At 38.4% G+C, this 27,505-nt stretch overlaps 1 protein-coding gene across 1 annotated transcript; it reads right to left on the bottom strand.

Moving 5' to 3' along the window:
- Positions 1 to 23,435: 23,435 nt before the first annotated feature.
- Positions 23,436 to 24,046, bottom strand: LOC149175468 (uncharacterized). Its single transcript, XM_089422848.1, has 2 exons — positions 23,865 to 24,046; positions 23,436 to 23,741 (listed from the first exon to the last, which is right to left on the bottom strand). The coding sequence occupies exons 1-2, from the start codon at positions 23,942 to 23,944 to the stop codon at positions 23,474 to 23,476; spliced, it is 348 nt and encodes a 115-aa protein (XP_089278974.1). The 5' UTR covers positions 23,945 to 24,046; the 3' UTR covers positions 23,436 to 23,473.
- Between the last annotated feature and the right edge of the window lie 3,459 nt (positions 24,047 to 27,505).

The raw sequence follows: 27,505 nt of genomic DNA, 5'->3' as shown, positions 1-27,505 counted from the left end.
TCTCCTTAGGTTAATTAAGATGAATTTTAAAGTTGATATTGAATAATGTTTTAGTTTCAAGGCTCAAAAATCAACGTCACCTAAACAAACCTATGATGCAACTAATATGACAAAAATAACTCTTTTTCATTTTCGATGAAAGTTATCAAGTGTATGGAAGAGGTGAAAACAATGACGAAACATTAAAATATGCAGCCAACAAGATCTTCCTAACTAGATCTTTCAATTTCATTATTCCAATTCAATTCAAAGGATTAAAAGATGCCAAACCATGCAATGTAATCTATGCATGATTCCCATGAAAACTATGAAAATGTAATCTATGCACAATTTCCTTTCCAGTTATGACAATGAGAATTCTAACTATGCAAATGTGATTTATGAAAGAGAATTATTCAAAACAAAAAAAAGAGGATTCCAAAGAAATCAAACATAATCTCAAACTTCATGAACAGAGGAATCAAACTAAAATTGGGTGAAAATTCCAAAAATCAAAAGAGATGTCACTCAAAGGAAATTAAAACTCATACACAATTCACCCACCCCCTTGGCGATTGAGGGGAATTCTTTTTTGCAAAAATTAAAGAAAAAATATGCAATTTCACACTAGGGAATTCCAATTTCACACAGAAAATCTTAGATGCAAATGCAATTTTTTTCTTTTCACCACACTTAATTTTCGAAATGAATAAAACTAAGATTCAAAGTCTAATCACTGATTCAAATGCACTTTTGTGAATGAGGACTAGAATAACAATTCATTTAAGGAATCGACAATCAAACAAAATTAGTTTGCAAGTGACCAAATGATAAGAACAAAGAAAAATCAGAACCAATTATTACCAATGGAAAACAACACAAATCAAAACCAAGTGGATGCTTTAGAGAGACTACAAGATGCTTAAGACTTAGGGAAGTTCAGTTGGAAGTAGGCTAACCAAAGAGAGGCTCAAGAACCAAGGAAAAAATTATGGAAAAATAGGGGCCAACGCAGAAGAGGCACCAGTGCATTACAACGTAGGTGAAGAATGGTCTTGGGTGAGGCGCAATGCTATGTCTAAGGCACAAGGAGTGCGTTGGGCCTGGGAAAGAGAATTATGGCACAAAACTTGTAAAAAAGGATCAATGAAATCACTTCCTAGGCATGTTCTCTGTTGGATGATACAACAAAGGTATTTCAAGGAGGTAATCAAACAAAATGGACAAGGAAACCATGAAGGGAATATTGCATCCATAGTATGGTCACCAATTTGTTATATGGGGTTTACGATTGCAGAAAAATGTATTTCCCGTAGGTTGGTGGCTAACCTCGAACAACAAAGAGACAAGGAACACAATTCTTTTCCTTAAAGTAAATAGATGACAGATTGAGGCCTACCTGAATCCTTCAGATTGAGGCCTACCTGAATCCTTCACAAACTTCGCTCCTTCTTTAGCTTGGAAGCTCCAATTCCATCTCTGATTGCCAAAATTAGAACCTTCACAATCAGATAACACAAGCCAAGAAACTATGAGATCTATGCAGTATAATCTAAGTACTTCATTCAATAGATCAACATGGTATTTAAATAAGTGAAATAACAAAATCACATATAGGAAAACAATGAATTATTTGCATTAATATAAATGGAAGGAGATTAGAAACATAAGTAGTAGTTGATCCTGTAGAAGATCTCCTCCAAGTTGTTGAGTTGTCCTTTCCTTGTCACAATATGCACCTCTAATCATCCTAAATGCATGAGATGATGACCACTCACTACAACATCATAAGAGAAGAATTACTCTCCAAAATCCAACCCCCAACCACATAGAAGGCTGGGAATATATAGAGAAGTATGGTAATTTGGGAGTTCTTATCCAATTACCTATATATGGTAAGAGATCCACTTTTGATGGAAGGATAGGATGAAAGGATAAGTGGTGAAAAATCCAATGTAGGGAAGGATAGGATCTGAATATTTTATCCAAGGTAAGTAGTTAAAACAAATTTTGGAAAATCCTAGAAGGGGAAGCTTTTGGAATCTTGAACATTCTATCAGATTTCCAAACCATAGTCGAGCAACCTACTGGTGAACGCACCCCAGTAGGCTTACATGGAGCATTGGTCCTCAAAATGGCTCAGATTAAGCAGTTTAGGGTTGAAACTTTTGGGGATGAAGGGAACATGCTTATGGATTTGTGCAAGATGGTGATAAGGGGGAAGAGGATGTTGATTGATCCCATTAGGAGGCTCCCTAATCAGATGTGACAAAATGGCTTATAACATTCTAGACTAAAAATATGATTTGTTCCAGATGGTAAGATTCTAGCCAAACTACGAATCACATATCTCTAAAGATCTTCATTCTCAACATAGCGTTGTATTGAATGGTGTTTTAGCCTATCAAATCATTCGAGTAGAGAAGGGAAAGGAGAAAAATTTAAATGGGCATGTCAGTTTTAGATATCATTGATATCCCTTAAAAAAGGAACAACCTCTCTTGCACATAAAATATGTCCTGATCCCTCTTCCACCCCAATGCGATAAAGTATAATAAAAGCTAAAGCATATTGAAAATAAATAAGGGGTGAAGAAGAGAAAGGCTTCATGCGTAGAGAGGTGAAGCAAGAAACTTTACCGAGTTACTGAAATGACCTGCTAGATGTGAAGCAATGCTTGTGACTACTTGAGGTGGCTCTGCCATAGTACTGAACATGCTCTCTGGTAGCAGAGCAACACCAAGGAATATGCTTAACTCTAAACATAAAAATCTCGATATACTTATTACCCTTATTCCCTATCTAAACAGTTGAGCTATGACTAGTCTTGCAAGTGTGTCTGAAGTTGAGAAAGGAAAAAGAAGATACTATATCTTAAAATGGAATAAGTGGTAAAGTAATGATAAAAGACATTCCATTCTATTTCTATAAGTTTCCAAGTCCCTTTGTGAAGAAAAGCCAAGTGTTGTCTTTTGGTGAAGGAAGCGTCGCACCTTATGAAAGAGAGTTATAACGCATATTTAACAGGAAACTTTGGCACTAATGGGTCCTATCTATCATAAAGAAATGCATTATACTCATTACCAAATTTATGCACACTGTTTTGTTATTTTCGTCACTTGTTTCTCAAATTGTATCCTAAGTGTCGCACTTGGAGGTAAGTTGCATTTTGCTATCATTTCAATCAGTGCCTGTTGATTTTGGGTTTTAAGTGTTTCATTATTATATATTTGATCATTTATTAGTGTGTGATCATGTTCAAGTCATCTTCTGGTTTCTTATCTGCCTCACTAACCCCACACTTAGTCAATTTTTAAAGCAAGTTGTCTTTAGTGTTACTTTTTGGAATCTTTTTCGGTCGATTTTTCTACTCTAGTTTCTCTAAAATCTAAAAGGAATTCATTGAAATCACAAGTTTGATGGGTAAACCCTGCATAATAGAAGTTCCCTAGGGGTTTTTCAGGATGACAAATCCATATATACAGTCAAAAAACTAGTTTAAATAACACAAACTAAGATTTCACCACAAAAATTTTCACCGAATTGTGCCACCGGAAACTCCAAAAAGTCGCACTAAATACAAATCCTTTTTAAAGTGTTCCTTGACTGACCGAGCACACTCCATCTTATCTTCCTAAACTATGCATTTTGCAGTTTCATTCCCATTCAACCACCCTTTCCTTCTAGAATTGTGCATTGTGCAGTCGTTGCTTCAAAGGACTACACATTGCGTAGTCACAGTGCCTTGTTTCTACCTCCTATCTCTCAAAATTGTACAATTATCTCTCCTAAATAGTATTCCATTGCACACTACGCAATCTTAGTCAGTATTCAGACCTTACTATCTCCTTGATTTGCATAACTACACAATCCTATGGCTCTGTCTTCCTTGATTTGCGCATTGTACAATGACAATGAGCAAGCCAACCTTACTATGTCACCGTATCCCTCAATTTCACAGTTCTATCTCCTAGATTATCAACCACTGCACATGGCATAGTCATAATGGATAGATGCCCATCATTTTCTTTTAAAACTACACTTTGCACAATCCCTAATCCTCCTCCTCAATCCTGCACTCTGTCTCTGGTTCAATGAGCGAATTGCATGAAGAATAGGATAAACTAGGATATTTCTAGATTTATGTCATCTTTTCATGAGTGAATTCCATCTGCATGTACTGTATCTTGACTTGACAGGATGTTTCTCAAGGAGGATGCCAAGGAGATCATGTAAGAAGGAATTCGTGAAGCTGGAGATATAAAGAGATCACCAAGAAAGAAGATGAAGGGACACTAGATCATAACAAAAGATTGAAGATCAAGATCATAAGGAAGACTCCATATTATCTAATGTTTTGGAGGATGAAGATGAAGTACACACAATACTTATCATAAAGATACAAAGATGGCAGCAAGGAATAAAAACTTTACATTGACACATCACTATGAAGTCCATGTCATTAGTTCCAAGCCATGACTTGTCCAAGTGTCACAACAAGAGTCATATGGGTCATTATGTTTTGGCACATCATTGTGGATGTAATTATGTAATTTTCAAAAAATTAGAAATGTAAAGAGTGTGGAAGTCCAAAGGTCACTCATATAATGTGAAAAGTCATGTAGAAGTCCAAAGGTCTCATAAGAGTTTGAAAAGTCACATGGAAGCTCAAGAGTCATAAAGGAAGTTCAAGAAAAAATAAGGGAGGTAGAGAGTCACCTTATTTGTTATATATACACCCCTATAGCACAAGAAAATGAATTTTCACATTGGCTTCTCAATCTATGCATAAGAGATAAGATTAGGCTTTTGAGAAGCAAGTAGTTGCTTAATGTTCCACTATTGTAACAAGTGTTGTATAATTATAAAGGTGTATCTTGGAACTTTCACTCAATAATTTGAAACTCTTGAGTTGACACACTTTTCATGCATATTTTGTGAATAATTGTGATACTATTCTTTCATTATTTATGGTATATGTTTGTGCTAATTCATACTAATGAAAATGAACTATTTCATTGGATTTAGTATGCATTTTTTAATTCTGTGTCTTTCACTTTCATGATCGTAGTTTCTTTGTGAACTATTTCACAATATTACTAACAATTCTTTTAGATATATGTGTGTTTCTTTATTAGGATAGTACTACTACTTTTCTCTTAAAGACTCACATTCTTTTTCGTTTCATGAAAAAACCATTATACACTTTACAATTGAGTACATCTCAAGGTTAACATACTTATTTATCTTGAAAATAAATGTGTTTCTCTTGTGTCAATTATTGCAACCTAGGAAAATCTTTAAGATAATGGCAACCAACCATAATTTCCAGTTGGGGCTCCTACTCCAAATAGTGTGAGGCCTAATTGGGACTTCATATCAAGGATACCCCCTTATTGTTGGAAATATCCAACACCACCAACATGTTCCAACGCAGGCCCGACCTTATTGGATCAATGCCAAAATGGAGCATAAGGAACAATCTTAGGAAGAACAAGTCAATAGGATATGATCTAACAAGAAGTTAGTCATAATGCTTGATTTCCAAGGGGGGTAGTAGCCATCATTCGAGCATCTACCAGACCTTTCATAGTGGGCACAAAAATTAGGAGGAGAGGAAAACATTATCGAAGAAGCAACATGTGATGGTTAACAGGCTAAGCCTAAGGTCCTATCATATAGCCACAGGGAACTTGGCATAATTTTGTAGGTGCTTTTGGATTGCCTTGTCCAAACATGGTGGACACAACAAAATGGGGGATGAGCAGTGGTCGACACATGTGGCATCCAAGTGGCACTAGCTGACAGTGATATAATGTTATGCTCTTGACCTGTGAGAAGATACCAGAATACCAAATATGCAAAGAAATATAACCCAGAACATAGAACAAGGAGAAATAACAACATGTATTTTATTATTCAAAAAGGAAAGCAATGTTCACTTGCCTCTTCAAGGGGGAAACCTCCAACAGAGCAGGGCTCGATTGCAAAATAAGACACGATGCTCCTCAATGGGGAGTCTTTATCCTTTATATAGGATTCATACATGCAATACCATGGGTCAATACCATGGTTCTTATTAATACCATCTATCTAATACCATGGCCCATTTGCAACTAACTGTGGTCCCTTCTTTAAATGCGGGTCAACCACTTACAATTATTAATATGGACTTTATTGACTCTTTAACTAACTATAACTATGACTTGACCCTATTACATAAATAAGGGGGTTAGGGTTGGACCCTAACATGCCCTCCCCCATAAAAATAGCCTTTTCCTCAAGGCTGAAGCTGCGGAAACTGCTGAAGAACAGTGGTTGGTTCCCAAGTCGCATCTTCTAGAGAGGTGTCTTTCCACTTAACAAGGACTTCCTTGATCGTGCGGCCGCACAGGTGCCGTTCTCGCATGTCAAGAACCTATTCAGGTTGGAGCCAGATTGAACCTTCTTCATCCAATTCCAGTAGATTGGTTTGAATTCTGCAATTGTTCCCAACCACTTTCTTGAGGCATGAGACATGGAAGACGGGATGGATTTCTATAGTGAGTGGAAAGGCTAGCTTGTAGGCTACTTCTCCGATGCGATGAAGTATTTGATACGATCTATAGAATTTTGGAGATAATTTCTGACAACCCTTATCTTTGAGCGATGTTTGCTTATATGGTTGTAGCCTCAAGAATACCTGATCCCCTTCTTGAAATGTGTGCTTTGAACGATGTTGGTCTGCTTGTTGCTTCATGCGATTTTGAGCTTGATGGAGATTCTCTTTGAGGTGGGAAAGCATCGGTGCACGGTTCTGTAGGCATTGATCCACTACATTAACCTTAGAGAATCCCGGGATATAAGAAGTAGGTGAAGGGGGGAGTTGACCATAAACTGCTTCATATGGAGTCATCTTGGTGGTGGCATGATAATGAGTATTATACCACCATTCGACTAGAGGTAACCACTGTACCCATAGATGTTGCTTTTCTGAAGTGAAACACCTGAGGTAGGTCTCCAGAAATTTTTTGACTGCTTCAGTTTGACCATAAGTTTGGGGATGATAGGAAGTACTGAGTTGTAGTTGGGTACCTTGTAGCCTGAAGAGTTCTTGCCAAAAGTTGCCGGTTAAGATCGGGTCTCGATCAGACACAATGGAAGTGGGCATGCCATGTAATTTGAAGATTTGGTCCATGAAAGATTGAGCCACCAAAGCGGGTGTAAAAGGGTGGGGTAGGGCACAAAAAAGAGCATACTTAGAGAGTTTGTCCACAACCACCATGGTGACTGAATTGTTGCTTGACTTCGAAAGACCAGTAATGAAATCCATAGAAACCTCCGTCTAGATTGAGGTAGGGATGGGAAATGGTTGTAAGGTGCCTGGGGATTTGACTGTTTCTCCTTTGTGGCGCTGACACACATCACACTCAGCTACAAAAGTAAGAATGTCCTTTTTCATGCCTGTCCAAAAGAATGAACGCCGAGTGTGAGCATAAGTCTTCTAAAAGCCTGAATGGCCTGCAGTGGGAGATGAGTGCAACTCTACCAAAATGTGACTTTTGAGGGTGGATGTTGGTGATATCACTACTTTGTCCTTGTAGCGAAGAATCTCATCCTGCCAAGAGTAGCCCGCTGTGGAATTTGGATCTGCCTGCAATTTATTAATGAGTTGGGAGAGTGAAGGATGTGAAAACCATTCCTTACAAGCCTCTTCAAACCACTCTGGAATGGGAAGCGAGATCGTTAGAATGGTGCTTTCCTCCTCAAATTGGCGTGATAAAGCATCTGCTACGACATTTTCGTGCCCTTTCTTGTAAATTATCTCATAATCATATCCCAACATTTTGGCTAGCCATTTATTTTGTTGTGGCAAGGATAGGCATTGCTCCAAAAAATATTTAAGGCTTTGATGGTTTGTGCAGATTTGGAAACGCCATCCCTATAAGTATGGTCGCTAGGTATCCACTGCATGTAAGATGGCCATCATCTCCTTCTCATAGGTAGATTGTCCCAAATTTGTCCCACTTAGTTGTTGGCTAGTGAAGGCCAAGGGTCAACCTTCCTGCATTAAGACAACCCCAATACCTATACTTGAAGCATCACATTCAATCACAAAATATTTGGTGAAGTCAGGTAGTGCTAATACGGGAGTGGAACATATGGCATGTTTGAGAGCTATAAATGCCTGTTGCGCTTCATCATTCTAGAGGAATGAATTTTTCTTGAGAAGGTGAGTGATGGGTCTTGTTAGCACTTGAAATTTCACCTCAGGCTGAGAAAGGTAAACTCCAAGGCAACATCAAACCACTTAGCCTCGTAGCTAGCCCTACGGGGCAGGAGAGGGCTCTCTCCGGTCTATCTCGGTAGAGATCTTCAACAGGTGAGATAACCAATAAAGAACACTGATTTTAGGCTAGTAAACTGATAAAAGGTTTGATTTGAGATTTTTAGGATTTTTGGTGGAAAATCGGGAAAAGGCAATTTTGGGTGCGGGGATTGGACACAGTTTTTGTAGGGGGTTCTTTGGGGCAAGGTAGGAGACTGTATTGATGCCTTTGAATTAAGTGAATGGATAGGAATGACTGGTGAGGAGCTAAAGAGAGCAAGAAACCTTCAAGAGTTCTCTTTAGACAGATGAAAACATAAATATTAAGCAAACTTAAAAGCAGAGCATGACAATCATGAATTCTACTTTAACACTTCATTTGCCTAATTTGCAGAAGGAAAAGTAAGAAGATGATTCACATAACAAAATTACAAGTACAAAGAGAAACACACCATCAATACATGTAACCACAGGAATCCCAAAAAGGACTGCAAAACCCTGGTCTTTCTTCCTTTGCCAAAATTGCAGAGATACAATGAGTAATACAATAGAGCTTTCTCCCTCAAGAGTCCAACCATGAAAATGACCAAGAAAGTACATAATATAGGCAATATAACATCTTTCCTTGCCTCTAGGGGTCGAGCTCACTATCCTAGGAGCTGTTTCAACCAATTCTAAACTGAGCACTGAAAACTAGGCAGTCAAAACAACTTGCCTCTATAAGTTAGGAAACCAATTCATTCATTAAATTTTGCCTATCTCATGAATGAATCTTCTAGAAGAGATAAATAAGTGTCAAAATATCATAAATTACATCATTTACAACAATGAAGATCAAAATCTACTCCAAAAAGTCAAATCCAGTCAAAACTGCGTTTTGCTGAGCTGTAGGTGAATTTCTGTGAAAACTGCCTAACACGTCGCGCCCTGATCCTGAACGCGTCGCGCGCCTTTGGAGCTGCTTTTGAGGCACTTCCAGGTGTCCAAATGAGGCAAAAGTGGGCGTGTTGGAAAGTTCTGGATGTCTACTTTCCAACCCAAGTGGAATTTCTGAATTTGGTGGCCATTTGCCCCTCCAAAATTGCAATCTCCCAAGACTGCTTCCTGTGTGTCAAAAAGGTGTCAGAAAGTCATTTTTTGCTTGTTTTTTGACTTTCTGGAGGCCCAAAACTTGGTGAAATTTCTTGGAAATTGCTGAGCAAGTGTATCTTTGCATGAAAAATCCAAAAATGCTGATTTTTCCTGAAAAGGAGTTGCCCATCGAAAGGGTCGCGCGCGGCGCGCGACGTGTTGAGGGCAAAAACCTGTGTTTAGCACAAAAAAAAATCACAATTGACAAAATTTTCTCCAAATTTCTTGAAATTTGGGCTGGGAGTCCCCAATCAAGTACCATGCTCAGTCAAAGAGGCTTTGGCCAAAATTTGGAGTGGATCGGGCCTTTTCCGTCGTTTTAGTGCCTTGGCCAACCTCCTTGGATCTGGCGATTGTAATTTTGACATTTCTCTAAAACCATGACACCTGTGCAAAAAGTGAAGGACGATCTTCTTCTTTGGCATGTTGTGGACAAAAACCTCTCTCAGTTTTCCCAAATTTATCTTTGATTGCTCTGAAACATCTTTTGAGTGAAACCTATCCCGATGTGTGGAACAAGGGATTTTGTCTAAATGAAGCGAAATGAAGGGGATAAGGGGCTTCTAAATTCTTGAGGAAATTTTTTGGAGTAGGGAGGAATGTTAGGAAGTAGGGGAAAGTGGAATCTCAGAGATTGAGTGAGGGGAAGGGGTCCAAAAGGGCAAAACACAGGCCCAACCTAGAAAATTGCCAGGTTGTAGCAAGAAACTAGGGTTTGTGCGAAAATGAGGATTTTCGGGGATCTCAGTGATGGGAATCATTTGATAAGGTACTTTAAGGATAGGGGAAGGTGTATAAACATCAGGATACAAGTTTCGCTAATTATTTGACCGTCCAAGAGATATTGCCTTCAAAACCCTAGGAGAGGGAAATGACCTTGCCTGGGCGCAACTGAAGCATGAACAAGGTGTAAAATGACTCATTAGACACTGACATAATAATGACAACCCTATGAATGATGATAGACTCAGCTGAATAGTGACATAGATTGGCATTTGGGCAATTTTAGAAGGAGTGAAAGCAAACCCTAGACCTAATGCCTAGTGACCAAATTTTGCTTGAAGACTCACTGAAATGACAAAATTTGACCTTGACACTCTGAGACCACTTTGTAAGAGCATATTTGATCACTGGAGGAAGGCTGGAAAGACTGACACTAACATTGGCTCCAATGGGGATGGTAGCTCCTTGGAGGTGCCAAGAACAGCAGATCTTTGGGAGAGCAGACCAGTGCTTTCATCCATTGGGCGATGGAGTCATTATTTTGAACGGATAACAAGAAACCTTTGACACATTTATTGAATGAAACTTGACTAAAAACTGACTGAAACTTAACTGAAACTTGACTCAAACTGACTCGATGACAAATTGAAATGATGGAAAAAACTTGATTCTAACAAATTAACTCAAGACCTAAACTGAAAACTTAAAACTTGATGGCAGTACATAACCGCCTAGGTTACAAGACAACATACCATCAAACTATATCATAATGCCAATGTAACCAATCAAGCAGATGCCTTCTTGACTGATTCTCCCAATCATATCTCATGATCAACAATAGATACTGATAACTGGCATCCAAAAACATAGCTCACCATGATCTTCTTCATCACTGAACACAACAATAATCACTTTCACTGCTGACTGTAACAAATCTGCCATTGGATCCTGGAAAACATGAAGACTTGACATTGCCACCTCCTGCTGAAAGAACAAGGTATCCTTTGTTTCAAATTCTGATCTGCCTTCATCATGTGCTTCAGAAAGAGTATGTTCCTAGTCCTCAAAAAATTCTGAACAAGTAGATGAGCAAATCTCCTCTTGAAATAACATTTCAAAACATGAGACATATGAGGAAGAATCTGAAATGGAATCCTGAATGGTCTGATCTTTTGTAGTTTGAATACATGGTAAGTCATCCTCATATGATATGATAGCCAGATTCTCATTACATTCATCAATCATGAGAAAAGAAGTTTCAGATGTTTCGTGAAACCCAACACTAGCATTTCTATCAGCTATCATAGATTCATCCAGAGAAACCTTTTCACTTACTTGAATGAAGATCTTGTCTTGTTTTTCATAGAAGCAATGAACTACCTCCTCATGAAGATCTAGTGCTGGTGAGATGAGAGCATTTAGGTCTGCTACTCCATTTTCTTCATTTGAGGCAGCCGCGACAATACAATTCTCTTTTATGAGATCCGGAACAACATGTTTTGCCTCATCACAATTTATCTCCCGATCTGATTTATCATCATCACTTTCTAAGATTGGAACATTACTTTCCTGCGTTACCTGCATGTTGTCTTCTTCTATGGACAGATCTGAAACAACATTTGCTCTTTCCTCATTTTCAACCATATGGAAATCTTCAGCCTGCTGATCTTGACAAGTATCCTCTAAGATTTCTGTGTGCTACTAAAATGGATTCTCATACAGAGCCTCCATAATCTCAACGTCCATAAAATTATCATCTTCATAATATTTCTCAAGGCTTTCAATAAAAGTTGAAGCATGTTTGCAACAGTCATGAACTAAATTTAATGATGGATAAGATGCTTGATATCTTTCAATAAACAAGGCATGAAAATCCTTTAAACAGTAAATATAGGCCTGCGGCAAATTTTCATACCAGGATTGAGCTGCACCTTCCAGAGTGGCCAGGAATATCTTCATCAAGCAATCTTCAGGAAAATCCACCTTCAACTTGTGAATATGCATATGAAATCTAACTAGATGTAAAGCAGCATCCTTCTTACCATCATCATTAAATATAGGCAGATTCCTTGACCAATCTACCTTTGGAATTTTATTTGGAAAACCAGGGATGTGATCTCGACTCAAGGGAGCATATCTTCTTGCAATCCGATCCATCTTGAAAATCTCAAAGCTACTGATCTTCCTGCAGTGAAGTCACCATGAAGCATTGGTCTCTGGAGTTTTCAGTGAAGGAGTCGCCAGTGAATGATTTCAGCCTTGTCAGTGTCTGATCGTTGTTCACCATCAACAATTAGATCTGAACTTGATATATGTACTGGGGTAATTAACAAGTTAGATGTCACGTTTACAAGCTAGACCGGAGATTGACTAAAGCAGCATTTATCTACTTCCGCTAATGCAAAGCAAAAGCGTTTCGAAGGCTACCTGGCATAACTTCAGGCTCCGTCTGTAGCTATAAAACAAATGACATCAACAAGAAAACCATTTTTTCTCCCCAGTATGGTCGCCAATATGTTAGCGCTTGAAATTTCACCTCAGGCTGAGAAAGGTAAACTCCAAGGCAACATCAAACCACTTAGCCTCGTAGCTAGCCCTACGGGGTAGGAGAGGGCTCTCTCCGGTCTATCTCGGTAGAGATCTTCAACGGGCGAGATAACCAATAAAGAACACTGATTTTAGGCTAGTAAACTGATAAAAGGTTTGATTTGAGATTTTTAGGATTTTTGGTGGAAAATCGGGAAAAGGCAATTTTGGGTGCGGGGATTGGATAGAGTTTTTGTAGGGGGTTCTTTGGGGCAAGGTAGGAGACTGTATTGATGCCTTTGAATTAATTGAATGGATAGGAATGGCCTGTGAGGAGCTAAAGAGAGCAAGAAACCTTCAAGAGTTCTCCTTAGACAGATGAAAACATAAATATTAAGCAAACTTAAAAGCAGAGCATGACAATCATGAATTCTACTTTAACACTTCATTTGCCTAATCTGCAGAAGGAAAAGTAAGAATATGATTCACATAACAAACTTACAAGTACAAAGAGAAACACACCATCAATACATGTAACCACAGGAATCCCAAAAAGGACTGCAAAACCCTGGTCTTTCTTCCTTTGCCAAAATTGCAGAGATACAATCAGTAATACAATAGAGCTTTCTCTCTCAAGAGTCCAACCATGAAAATGACCAAGAAAGTACATAATATAGGCAATCTAACATCTTTCCTTGCCTCTAGGGGTCGAGCTCACTATCCTAGGAGCTGTTTCAACCAATTCTAAACTGAGCACTGAAAACTAGGCAGTCAAAACAACTTGCCTCTATAAGCTAGGAAACCAATTCATTCATTAAATTTTGCCTATCTCATGAATGAATCTTCTAGAAGAGATAAATAAGTGTCAAAATATCATAAAATTACATCATTTACAACAAGGAAGATCAAAATCTACTCCAAAAAGTCAAATCCAGTCAAAACTGCGTTTTGCTGAGCTGTAGGTGAATTTATGTGAAAACTGCCCAACACGTCGCGCCCTGATCCTGAACGCGTCGCGCGCCTTTGGAGCTGCTTTTGAGGCACTTCCAGGTGTCCAAATGAGTTAAAAGTGGGCTTGTTGGAAAGGTCTGGATGTCTAATTTCCAACCCAAGTGAAATTTCAGAATTGGGTGGCCATTTGCCCCTCCAAAATTTCAATCTCCCAAGACTGCTTCCTGTGTGTCAAAAAGGTGTCAGAAAGTCATTTTTTGTTTGTTTTTTGACTTTCTGGAGGCCCAAAACTTGGTGAAATTTCTTGGCAATTGCTGAGCAAGTGTATCTTTGTATGAAAAATCCAAAAATGCTGAGTTTTCCTGAAAAGGAGTTGCCCATCGAAAGGGTCGCGCGCGGCGCGCGACGTGTTGAGGGCAAAAACTTGTGTTTGGCACAAAAAAAATTCACAATTGACAAAATTTTCTCCAAATTTCTTGAAATTTGGGCTGGGAGTCCCAAATCAAGTACCATGCTCAGTCAAAGAGGCTTTGGCCAAAATTTGGAGTGGATCGGGCCTTTTCCGTCGTTTTAGTGCCTTGGCCAACCTCCTTGGATCTGGCGATTGTAATTTTGACATTTCTATAAAACCATGACACCTGTGCAAAAAGTGAAGGACGTTTTTCTTCTTTGGTTTGTTGTGGACAAAAACCTCTCTCAGTTTTCCTAAATTCATCTTTGATTGCTCTGAAACATCTTTTGAGTGAAACCTATCCCGATGTGTGGAACAAGGGATTTTGCTGAAATGAAGCGAAATGAAGGGGATAAGGGGCTTCTAAATTCTTGAGGAAATTTTTGGGATTAGGGAGGAATGTTAGGAAGTAGGGGAAAGTGGAATCTCAGAGATTGAGTGAGGGGAAGGGGTCCAAAAGGGCAAAACACAGGCCCAACCTAGAAAATTGCCAGGTTGTAGCAAGAAACTAGGGTTTGTGCGAAAATGAGGATTTTGGGGGATCTCAGTGATGGGAAGCATTTGATAAGGTACTTTAAGGATAGGGGAAGGTGTATGAACATCAGGATACAAGTTTCGCTAATGATTTGACCGTCCAAGAGATATTGCCTTCAAAACCCTAGGAGAGGGAAATGACCTTGCCTGGGCGCAACTGAAGCATGAACAAGGTGTAAAATGACTCATTAGACACTGACATAATAATGACAACCCTATGAATGATGACAGACTCAGATGAATAGTGACATAGATTGGCATTTGGGCAATTTTAGAAGGAGTGAAAGCAAACCCTAGACCTAATGCCTAGTGACCAAATTTTGCATGAAGACTCACTGAAATGACAAAATTTGACCTTGACACTCTGAGACCACTTTGTAAGAGAATATTTGATCACTGGAGGAAGGCTGGAAAGACTGACACTAACAGGTCTAGCAATGCGACCATAATTACGGACAAATTTGTGATAGTAGCTGGTGAGACCCAAAAATCCTCTCAAATTCTTCAAGGTCTTTGGTTGAGGCCAATCTTGCATTGCCTGGATCTTTTTGGGATCCACCCTGACACCTTAATGCCCCACAATGTGGCCCAAATACTCAACTTCTTTCATGCCAAAAGAGCACTTGGATAATTTGACAAATAATTTATGCTTCCAGAGTAGTTGCAAGAGCAGGTCTACATGCTGAAGATGTTTTTCCCAAGTGAGGCTGTAGATGAGGATGTCATCAAAGAAAACAAGGACAAATTTTCTGAGATATGGTTTGAGCAGGCAATTCATGAGGCTCTGAAAAGTAGATGGGGCATTACAGAGACCAAATGGCATGACCAGGAATTCATAATGGCCTTCATGAGTTTGAAAAGCAGTCTTTGGAATGTCTACTTCTTTCATGCGAATTTGGTGATAGCCCGAGCGAAGGTTGAGCTTAGTAAATAATTGAGCCCCATTTACTTCATCCAGCAAATCATCAACAACTGGGATGGGAAATTTATATTTGACCGTCAGCTTGTTGAGGGCCCTGAAGTCTAGACACATACACCATTCCCCATCTTTCTTGAGCACCATGACCACAAGCGATGAATAAGGACTAATGCTAGGATGAATGACACCGACTTCCAGGAGTTCCTTGAAGATTTTTCCAATTTCATTAGTTTGGCCAAAAGGATATCTATATGGGTGCACATTTGGTGGTTGTGCCCCTAGGACCAAAGTAATGCTATGATCTTGTTCCCCTCTTGAGGGTGGAAGCTCATGAGGCTTGTTAAAGACCTGTAGATGGTTGTTTAAGACATGTTGCATCTCAGGATGAATATGAAGAGAAGTGGGCTCGAAGGCCTAGATGGCATTAAATTGGGCTATAACTCCATGGTGGACCTTTTTTAACAACTTTTCCATCCTATGTGAGCTGATGATAGAAGGAGCACCTGCCTAGAGTCCACAGAGGGTATGCGTGTGGTCATTCTGCTTAAAGCTCATATATAACTCCTGGAAATCCATTGTGATTGGGCCGAGTGTGCAGAGCCATTCAGCACCCAAGACAATGTCACACCCACCCATGTTGATGGCAAACATGTCGGTCTTTAGGTGATAACCCCCAATATGAAGTTTGACATTTTCACAACGGCCTTCACATTTCATTGTCCCCACATCAGCAATCTGGACCTGGAAATTAGAGACTGCTCTAACAAAACAATGCACTACTTCGGCGACTCTTTGATGGATAAAGTTATGCATACTGCCACTATCAATCAAGACTACTATAGGGCGATGTTTAATAAAACCTATGATTTTGAGAGTTTGGGGAGAAGAAATTCCTGCCAAAGCATGGAGTGAGATAACTAGTTCTTCTGGAGTAGCTGGGAGCTCATTGTCAGGCTAGTTTTCCTCATCTTCCTCCTCTAGTCCCTCAAATGGTGGGGCTTCCTCAGATGAACTGTGATCAGTAGCATCAATTTGAAAGAATTTGGGTTCCTTGCATTTATGCCCTGGGGAGTATTTCTCATCATAGTAGTAACACAATCTTTGCTTTCTTCTTTCCGCCATTTCCGTTGGTGACACCTTTTGAAAATTAAGTGTTTGGGTAGTGCTTGGAGCCTAGGTGGCGAAGCCCTTGGCTATGAAATTTGGATGAGCTGACTTGGTCACTAACGTGCATTCTACTTCACAAGTTGTCGTGCAAGCTACCAGCCATGTGACTGGGTGGTGCATCCGGACGTGGGCTTGTATGGCGTCTTTGAGACCACTGATAAAACATTCCAAGTACAATTCATCTGCTAGACCTCTTGTGCGGAGGGCTAATGCTTCAAAGGCTTTAATATATTCTTGCACTATGCTTGTCTGTCGGAGCTTAGTAAGATGACCCAAAAAGTTAGATTCATGGTCAAAGCGATCAGAAAGGGCTTTTGAGAATATCTGCCAAGTCATTGGCCTTGCATAGCATCGTTGATGCCACTACCACCATTGCCATCTTTCTTGGTCCAAGTACAGGCTTCCCACAGTTAGCTTAGTCTCATCATCTCTGATGTGATTCAATGTGAAATATTGCTCCATTTGTGACATCCATATGGCTGTATGAGAGCCATCAAATTTATACATGTCCAGCTTGGGTGGTCAAGGATGGGATTGTTGGTGGTTTCCATATAAGTGAAGAGAATGGCTAGATTCACCCTCATGGTTTTCATTAAAAGAATATGCCTCCGATTGTACCCCCAACTTGCCCTTTGTGATTGTGTCATTTAAGGATTGGATCTACTTCATTAATTCCTCCAACCTTTGTTCAAGGGTGTCTATCTTCTAATTGGCCATAGCTTGAGCTATGGTTTGTACCATGCACAGATCCGGTGCACTTGTCGTTACTGTGAAAAAAATTTGGGACCACCCAAAATTTTGACACTGACAAGTGAATGGTACCACCTTGCTCACCCCATCAACTTGATTCTTATGGGCTAAGTCTCCTATAAGCGTCCCGAGAAAGTCTTAGACTTTTTTTTTGTTATTGCAAAAGGAGTTTTACTCCTCACTTAGGAATACTGTAGTAGCCGATTCCCAGAAAAGTTAATTCTGCCCAATGTCCTGTGAGAATCACGCCAAGGTATAGGAGCCACAAGCCTCCCTACACAAATAGTCATATCTGTCGGTGAAACCCTCAATGCATATTATGAGTAGGAATGTGGTAGTGATCGAACCCCTGTTGCTAGATCAGAATGGCGGATCCAATTGTTGCGGCTGCGACAAAACCCAACCTGCTAGATCTAATCTAGTAAAAATGATGTGCGATCTATAGAGAGACAAGGGAACTATGGTCTCAAGGAGTGTCAGGTGCTACAGATCGCAATATACATAAGGGTCCAACAGTAGTACTTGGCCCAATATTTCAGGGCACTAACTAAGGAGGATCAACCATATGCTTAGCTGTACTACCCGACTACCCTATCGTACGTGTGAGTAATATCCCCGAGTGTTGTTCTCGATGTACTGTAGCAGCAAGACGGTTGATGGTTTATCTATGGCGAGGTTTCAGGTGAGCCTAGGGGGCTTCCGATATACCAAGAGGGTACTTGGAAGACAGTCTGTGCGTGGTTCTGTCTAATGAGCTACTACTCAAAGGGGTACCACAGGGGTTACAAGGGAGTCCAACAAGCGTGACCACCTCTTATATTTCCTGTGTGCATGCCTCCCCAAATCTGTAGGTTTATGTGCTCAATGACAGATCTCGTGGTTTAAAGACGTTGGAACACATCTCTAGCCAAAAAAAATATCGTCTAAAAATGGAGATCCCATCGGCCTTGGAAATACTCTAATACCACTTTTTATGCTCTTGACCTGTGAGAAGATACCAGAATACCAAATATGCGAAGAAATATAACCCAAAACACATAACAATGAGAAATAACAGCATGTATTTTATTATTTAGAAAGGAAAGCAATGTTCACTTGGCTCTTTGAGGGGGTAACCTCCAATAGAGAAAGGCTCGATTACAAAATAAGACACGACGCTCCTCAATGGGGAGTCTCTATCCTTTATATAGGATTCATACATGCAATACCATGGGTCAGTACCATGGTTTTTATTAATACCATGTATCTAATACCATGGCCCATTTTCAACCGACTATGGTCCCTTCTTTAAATGCGGGTCAACCACTTACAATTATTAATATGGGCTTTATTGACTCTTTAACTAACTATAACTATGACTCGACCCTATTACATAAATAAGGGGGTTAGGGTTGGACCCTAACATATAACACAGGCTATGACGTGGCTTAGATGATGATGTGGAAGCATGTGAGGGTGACACGTGGTAGGTGGGTTCAATGTTTTTGACAAGCAATGTCAACGTTTAGTGGGTGACATGTGGCAATACACGCGGCAAGTACATGTCAACAAAAGACACATGGTAGGCTCTGTATATAAGGTAGGTGACATGGATGACACATGGTAGGTGAGGTGGATAAAATGTGGCAAGTGGTTATTGGTACACATGGAAATTAGGTTGCAAAGAGATGATGTGGAAATGATATGATAAATCCTTAGTATTTTTAGTAAGAAATTATTTGGAAGGGCTTCATACTGTTAAGAGATTTTGGCATTTTTCATAGTTTTCATGTGCGAGCCATCAGTCACCACCCACTGCCCATTAACACAAGAAAAATACATTGTTAATTACATCCAATAGTAGAGCAATGAGTGGTAGGCCAGCTGATGGAAAAATATTTGTTAAGCGTGGCAATGTCAAGCGACAATCCTATTTAGTAAACTGCCAAGATAGAATAATTTTGCACTGGTCTATGAGTAGTGAGTGGTGAGCCACAAAGTGCTGGTCACAATCCCTAGTTGCAGGAGCTGGAGTATGAGCACCTAAGGGCATATCACCCATCAACTATTGGCACAACATGTAGCAAATCAATAGAATAGTGATTGGTCGATGATGGGCTGATAGGTGCCTATGGAGTTTAGGTCTACATTCTACCTCATGGACAGGTGGAGACATACGACAAAAGAAAAGGATCTATAGAACTCTCATTCCATTGAAGATTGCATGAGTTATAGGGTGTGATTTGATGATATAGTCAAATGAGGATTTCCATGGCTAAATACCATGGATTTAAACCAATGGTAATTGGAGGGAAAAATCTATAAAAGAATAAGAGAATGACACAAGATGGTGAGATGTCTTTATGATAAATTAACGCATGTTTAATAAAGAGTGTTGGGGATGTAAGAGTTGGGAAATGAGGTAGGTAAAATAACAAATTTGATGTCACTATTTGAGGTGTGGCAGATGGAGAACCAATGTGTGTGAGTTGCTTGAGTGTAGTAATGTGGGTCTCTGTGTATGAGAGAAGAATTTAGTGAATAAAAATTAGAGGTTGAGCAAAAGAATGACATAGATGAGAGAAGATATGATTTTGTGGTATGAGAATGTCTATATTATAGTTGAACATATAGATGAGTGTGAACTAAGGAAATGAGAGTAGTGGAAATGTAATGTCTAAAGCTAGAATAATGTGCCTGTGGGTCTGAGTTTGAAAATGCACAAATGACGGATCTATTAGGAAAAGTAGGTTGGTGCCACCACATCAAGGAGTGGGTGATTCCTTTAGGTTGGTGCCTATAAATTTTAGGGAGTGGTTGCTTCCTTTATGTTGGTTCTTGTAAAGTTCAGGGGGTTGGTGTCTCCTTCAAGTGGGTGCTTGTAAATTCATGGCATGGGTGTCTCCTTCTGGTTGGATCTATTGGGTGTGGAGCCTGATTATCTTCTGTAATCAAAGGTATTCACTGCAGAGGGGTCCAGGGGGGGTGGCAGCGACCTTTGGGGAGCGCCCCCCTAGCGAGGGGTTTCGGGGGCAGCGCCCCCGAAGCTAAAAAAAGATGTAAAATTGCCTTGTAAAAGTATAGTAATTTCTAGTCAATCTGAGCCATTCATTAGGCAGATGATCTGACGGTAGAACTTATGTTTATTTTAGGGTTTTTTACCCTAGAAGGCAACCCCTCTCTTTGTATGAGGGCGCTGTATTGAGTCTGTGTAATATATGTGTATTCTTCGAGCGAGAAGCAATGAAGTGAGACTGTGAGAGAAAACAGAGGATATTACAACGAATCTATTGTAGGTTGTGTCTCTTCATTTTGCCCGATAATAGAAAGGAAGGACTAGCTGTTCAGGGTGGACGTAGCCCAAACAGGGTGAACCGCGTATATCTGTGTCTCTCTTGTTTAATGCTTTTTCTGTGTTTATATCTATGGAATATTTTATGTGTTCTATTGCTCCGTAATATATAATTTTCTAACAGGAGCTAGAAAAACTATTGTAATAGTAGGTTGCAACCTACAACAACATTCAGACATAAGTTTTGTGGTTTTCTCCATTTATGGGTTTCCACATACATCTAGTTTTTCTATGTGTTGTTTACATGATTGATTGTTGAATGATTTGAAATATTGGATATTGTTAATAGTTGTTAAAATTGTCCATTATATTGATTTACCCTCCCTTTAAGTATAATCATATTTTCAACACAAACAACCTAAGAAAACCTCAAGTAGCAAGCAAGTGGTTCCACTCTCTTCTTTGGGCCCCTCTTCATCTTTGGGAAGCAAATGTAAGTTAATCCCTTCATGGAACAAATTTGAACCTCAAATTAATTAAGAAGTCACCATCTTCATTCTAAATTTTACCTCTCTTCATGGGATCTCCCCTCTCCTAGTTGAAAGTATCTCAACCTATGTATCAATGTGTGGTCATTTCATCTCATCTAGTGGCCCCTTATCTCCTTGTCTAGTTCCTCTTCCCTAAGTCTTAACTAGATTCTCCTAAGCTTTGAAGATAAAAAAAATTAGAGGAAGAGTTGTATGATATTCAGGATACTCCACTAAGAAAATATTCCACTCAATGTGATGGTGTATAGGATTCATAAATTGAATCTCTAGAAGCTATAGAAATCAAATAATTAGAGGAGGAATGGTAAGACATTCAATGAGTCATGCCAAAGAAACCTTCCACTCAGTCGAATGGTGTTTTAACTTTAAAGAAATCTCTTTGGTAGCAAGACAAAGATGAGGAAGAGCTTGAAGAAGAAACATTTACAAAATCCTATGAAGAAGAACACATAAATAAATGTGAGTGATTGAGATTGGATCAATTTTTTGTTAATTTCCATTTTAGAATTATTTTTATTGTTTTTTAAGTTTATTTTCATTTCATATAAATTTTATTTATTTATTTTTATATTTTATATTTTTTATAATTTATATTAATTATTTAATGTTATATATATATATATATATATATATATATATATATATATATATATATATATATATATCCGTTGTTTTTTTATTTTTTATTTAATATATATATATATATATATATATAAACTAATTTTTTAATTTTTCTCTAATGTTTATTTTAATATTATACTAGTACAACTACATTAAAAATATTAATGTGGTTGATATAGTCTAAGGCTTCATTAATATAATCAAAATTATTGCAACATGAAGAATGTGTGACTAATGCACTCCTTTAACTTAAGAGAAAAAAAGAATTATAAATAAATGTTATAAATAATAATGAGGAACTTATCCCTAGGGAATTGGTGGGTGGGGAGCCACGTGGAACAAATCTAATTTTTTAAATTTATTAAAAGTAATGTATCATTTTGCTAAATAAAATTTGCTTATATCTAAATGAATGTTATAAAATAATATGGAACTTATCATGAGGAACTTATTAGAATTGGAACAATCTCAAATTCCTAGGAAATTGGTGGGCGGGCCACGTGGCACATATCTAGTTTTTTAAATTGATTAAAAGTTAATGCAACCTAACAAACTCTTTAATGCACTACAACCGTTCATAAGCATTAAGGCTAAGCATATGCTGGATATATTCCCTTGAGAATCAATCTAGGCCCTCAATTAAAAAAGAAAAGAAAAAAAAAAAGGAAAAAAAGTCAAGAGATCCTCATCTACCTTAAGTTGAAATAATAAGTAGTTACAAATGGGTGGACCTTAAAACAATGATGCAATTTATCCTAAAAAATAATACACCTAAATTATAAATCACATAAGCCTTTATTTTAAGATTATTTATATTTTTTTGAGAAAATTAAGTTTAACAATTTTAAATATTAAGCAAAGTCTTTTGATAGAAATCACATAAGATAAATATTTGGCCAAATCAACAAGTGTGGTTCATTCATTATGGATCAGAAAAACCTGAATACAAAAATTTTAAATATCTTTATCATAATTAAATATTAACCTATAATACATATATATATATATAAAAATAATATTATATTATTTTAAAATATACAAGTCAACGTATGTGGTTGGGTATTTTGAAACACTATAAATTTTAAATTTTAATTATTTTATTAAAAATTATTTAAATCCAATTTTATTTACATAACATAATTTATTTATTGTAACAAAATATATTATTAAATTAGATTTCATATAATTTAAATAATATCTCTCTATAACTTTTTAGAAAATATAATAATAAAAAGAATAGATATCATATTTTCAATATGTTAAATATCATCATAATAATTTAAATATTTTAAATGAAAAATAATAGCAATTATCAACCATCTATTTAAGTAAACAAAAATTACTTCATCAAAATAGAGGACCATTAAAGCAAACAACATTCAGATCTCATGTGAGGACATATATTGTAACAAAGTTTCGACTAGACTTCAAATACAAACACACAGTGAAATAGGGTTTTCAAAAATTTGATGCTCATTTCACATAAACCCCCATATACAAACGGATGATATATGTTGACAAAATTTGAAAGTTTTTTTTTTTTAAAAGAAGGATGTGCAGTTGCAGAACAGATCTATTATTCTGCCACATATCATCTTCGATTGTATGTCATCTTCTGCTTTGAGGACGACAGAACCTTCGCTCGGAGTTCAGCAATATCGATATCGCCGAAGTGGTCCTCCGGAATCCAGTTCCCGGTGGCGGGATCCCGCATCCAGAACACCTTATTTTTCCGTTGCGCCTCTTCTTTTACTTCTGCTGCTTTACATTGTTGATGCGACGCCACCTCAGCTATTACTCCCTCCCTGGGCGACGAAGTCGCCGCTTCGCCTACGGACGTTGTGTAACTTCTCTGTTCCCTGCATAAAAGAAATAAAGAAACGAAAATCACGTACATTTAAAACCCTAACATTGCCAAACAGACATACTGCGATTCTTGACGATTCTTGAAATGATATTTTAGAGAAAGTGAGAGTGCGTACCAGGTGTGAGTCCCGCCAATGTCGCCTAACAGACATCTGAGAGAAGCTGATAACTTATTGGGAGGCACAAACTTTGCCATACCGAAAGCAGCCAGGGAAAGAGAAAATCAATAAATGTAGCCTGTAGCTCAACCAATCAATGAAGCAAAAGCCAATCTCTGTCTCTTTGTTTAAGGCAGAGACTGCTCTACACTCAATATGACTCTGCATTGTCTCCATGGGCCCTCCTTTTAAACTATGTTTATGGCATCCAGATATTCTTTTTCTTTCTTTATTATTTAAAATTCGATGAGAAGATTATTTTGTTTGTTTAGGTCAATGACTCCGATGCCCGTGGGCTGGAATTGGATTTTAGTGCGTAAAATCTTACGCTTTACGCTTTATTGATATTCCTCATTTGTTTGATGCATCGAAAAGATTCTTATTTCAGATTACAAACTTTATTAATTCAAAAGATTTGTGGATTGGGAATGTATTATTCTCCTATTTGGAAAATATAATAATCGATAAGTGCGTTTACGATGTGATTTGAAATGCCCTGGGCCTTGAAGGTGGGTCCCCAAGTATAGGAGCTTGCATCCGATTTCTGGAATCCAGGCAGAATCCCATGATAGAGGTGAATCGTACGGCACAACGCCATGATGGAATGTAGGGTTTTGCCCTCGGGTTCAGGGAGAAATCCCTGGCTTTTGGCGAATTTAAAGGGATGCTCAAATGCGCTCTTCTCGAAAAAGGACAGCCCGAAGCGGTATGATACGGCGGGGCAGGAGCACATTAGAATTTTAATGGTATTCTACTTCTCAATCCAAAGATTGCAGGATTCGCCGCAGCAAAGCTTGCGAAAGCGGCATGGCCACGGTTCAAGGCACGGCGCCCAGGTGGGTAAGGACGGCACGCGGACCATGATAGTTGTCATAGTTACGGCTTAAGGCTCTCGGACCATGAAACCAGGGGTTAAATTTGAGGGGTGACCCTACCCGTTAAGGAATTTTTTTATGACGTTTTTATTTTTAAACTACCCATCATATGACTTTTAAAATTTAAAATTTATTTGTACAAGTTTCATCTAATTTCAAATTGTACAATAAAAGAACAATAGTTGTGAAATAATTTTCAAACCAAAAACATATAATGTGCATGATTTCTCGGTTGGATACAACGACCCTTTCCCAACAACCAACTTTGCAGACAAAAAATTGTGTTCAACCTCATTTCGGACAAAACCCAACAGTCTAATGCTATTTACTGCACAAACCGCTGTTGAAAGTCCAACCCAATTTTTTACAGAACTAAACAACAGCAATACACTTCTATGCTGATTTTTCTTGAAGAATTATTTAGATGGATATTTTATGTTCTTGGCCATTACAAAACTCCTTTCCCAAATTAAACATTATCCAATAATACTGATAACTTTGCACGAAACAATTACAACTTTCTGAGGGGTTATCAGCATGAGTTTGCAAGTAAATACTGATTTAGGGATTTCTTAATTTTAACTCCGACATAATGGATCAAATTAAGGTTATAATGTAGCACTACTAAATTAGTGAAACTGAGTTCTAATACTACAGTTCCAAATGTTATATGAGCTGTTTAGGTCATATATCTTAGAACCTGTTGCTGCCTAATCCACGGGCTACTGTGGAAAAAATATTTAATTCACTAAGTGTGGCCTTGGGGGCAAGTCTCGAGTTGAGTAGTTGTCACTCAAATCTCAACTCCTCTGTCTAGGCTAACTCCTAGCAAAGCCAAGGGGTAATCCCTTAAGGCTGACTAAGCTATAATTATTCTAGGAATTAAATATATTACACAAGAGTACATTCACCATCAACATACAATACGAAAGATAGATAAGCAAATAATCACATTATCCATTATAATGTTCATCAGTTGCATAACAAGCATCCTGCTTGAAATACTTTGACCTTGAAGCAGCATAAGACAAAATCCCGGCGGTATTTTATCATCAAGAGGAGGAGCATAATTCGACAATTTCTGTAGCATAAAAGGGACTATTTCTTAAAGAAAAATAGAAATATTTTATCAAGAAGCCCACTTCTATAACGAGTTTTCGCTTTAATTTGCAACAGCAACCACTAAAATGATAAATTTTCGCTTGAATTTGCAAGAGTAATCACTAAAACTTAAAGGACGAATTTTCGCTTGAATTTGCAAGAGTAATCACTAAAACTTAAAGGACGAGTTTCCTTTTGAATTTGCAACAGTAACCACTAAAAAGATGAGTTTCCGCTTAAATTTGCAGCAATAACAGCTATAAGGACGATTTTTCGCTTAAATTTAAGGTAATCACCACGAAAAGGACGAGCTCGGCCAGTTTCCGCTCAAATTTTACGATAATAACCATGGCATACAAATTTTACGATAATAACCATAGCCACGAAAAAGGACGAGTTTCGATATAACTTTCCCGTAATAAACACCACAACGACAAGATTCCACCTGAATTCAGTAATAACAACGAAAAGGACCAGTTTCCACCAGAACTCAGTAACAGCCAGTAAACGGCCGAGTTTCTGCATAAATTTACTGCAATTTCAGCAACACTGCCAGAATAAACCCGTTAACACAAGAAATACGCACCTCGAAGGGAGGAAGCGACGCCGGCCCGTCCAGATTAACAACAGATAGCCCCATGACGGCCCTAAACAACGGCTCGGCCGTATTATAGGCTGCGACCAGAGCCAATCCATAGTTATAATAATGGGATTGCAGGCAAAACCTCTTGATGGATAAATCCTTCCGGATGAGATAAATCCTGTAACAAATTAAGCACCAAAGAACCAAATGCGACAAAGAAACCACGATGGTTTCAGTGGCACAGGGCGTGTAACCGCCGAAAGCACTTTTTACTAAGATTATCCAGGCTCCGTTCGCATCGGGCCTGCAGTACCACTCCAGGAAAGGGGTTCCAGAAACCATTGTTGGGTAGAACGAGCTCGCATCAATTCCCGCTATATCCAGAAAGCGTCTGGCCACCGAGATATTTATAGTTAGAATTTTTGGAGGAGGAATGCTTGGACACTCAACTCTGACCCGTGTACTGAGTCAGGACTCGGGAGGCTGAGCCAGGGGAAGAATCTGCTCGAGTCAAGTCAGCTTCGAGGGAAGTGTATTGCTGTTGTTTAGTTGTAGGGACGAATGTGAATTAAATGTTAATTGAATGCAAAATCTGCATCGTGATCCGATCACTGTACACCATATTAAAAATGCCAGAAAAATTAAAAAAAAAATTAAAACTTTTATTTTTTATACATGCCCGTCAATATGACGGTTTTGAAAATGAATGGCAAGTTGGGCATGACGTGGAGTTTTAAAAATAAAACGTATTTTACGGGTAAAAATACGAAATACGTCCATACGGGCGTCAAATTTAACCCCCGCATGAAACCTTTCACGGCTTAAGGCCAACGGCCGGCTGGCGGACCAGGTGGGTGAGGACGGCACGCGGACCGAAAAACTGGTCACAATCGGCCGTCATAATTGGGACTGCTTATCCCGCGGGTAAAATTCTGTCCCCTGAGATGATAACAATTTTATTTTTTTTCAAAACTTTTTATTTAAAAAATTAAATAAATTTCGAAATACGAGTCTGTTTCGTAAAATGATAATATGTTTTT

This window comes from Pinus tabuliformis, chromosome 4_1 (assembly GCF_031772625.1).
Source record: "Pinus tabuliformis cultivar Carrire ecotype Pingquan chromosome 4_1, CPIR1, whole genome shotgun sequence".
Classification (NCBI taxonomy): domain Eukaryota; kingdom Viridiplantae; phylum Streptophyta; class Pinopsida; order Pinales; family Pinaceae; genus Pinus; species Pinus tabuliformis.
The sequence above is the reverse complement of the archived record's forward strand: the minus strand, read 5'-3'. Positions and strand labels throughout refer to the sequence as shown.

Coding starts and splice junctions, on each gene's coding strand:
- LOC149175468 (XM_089422848.1), bottom strand. CDS start 23,944: ATGGCAAAGTTTGTGCCTCCCAATAAGTTATCAGCTTCTCTCAGATGT. Junction 23,742..23,864: donor ATTGGCGGGACTCACACCTG/GTACGCACTCTC, acceptor TCTTTTATGCAG/GGAACAGAGAAGTTACACAA.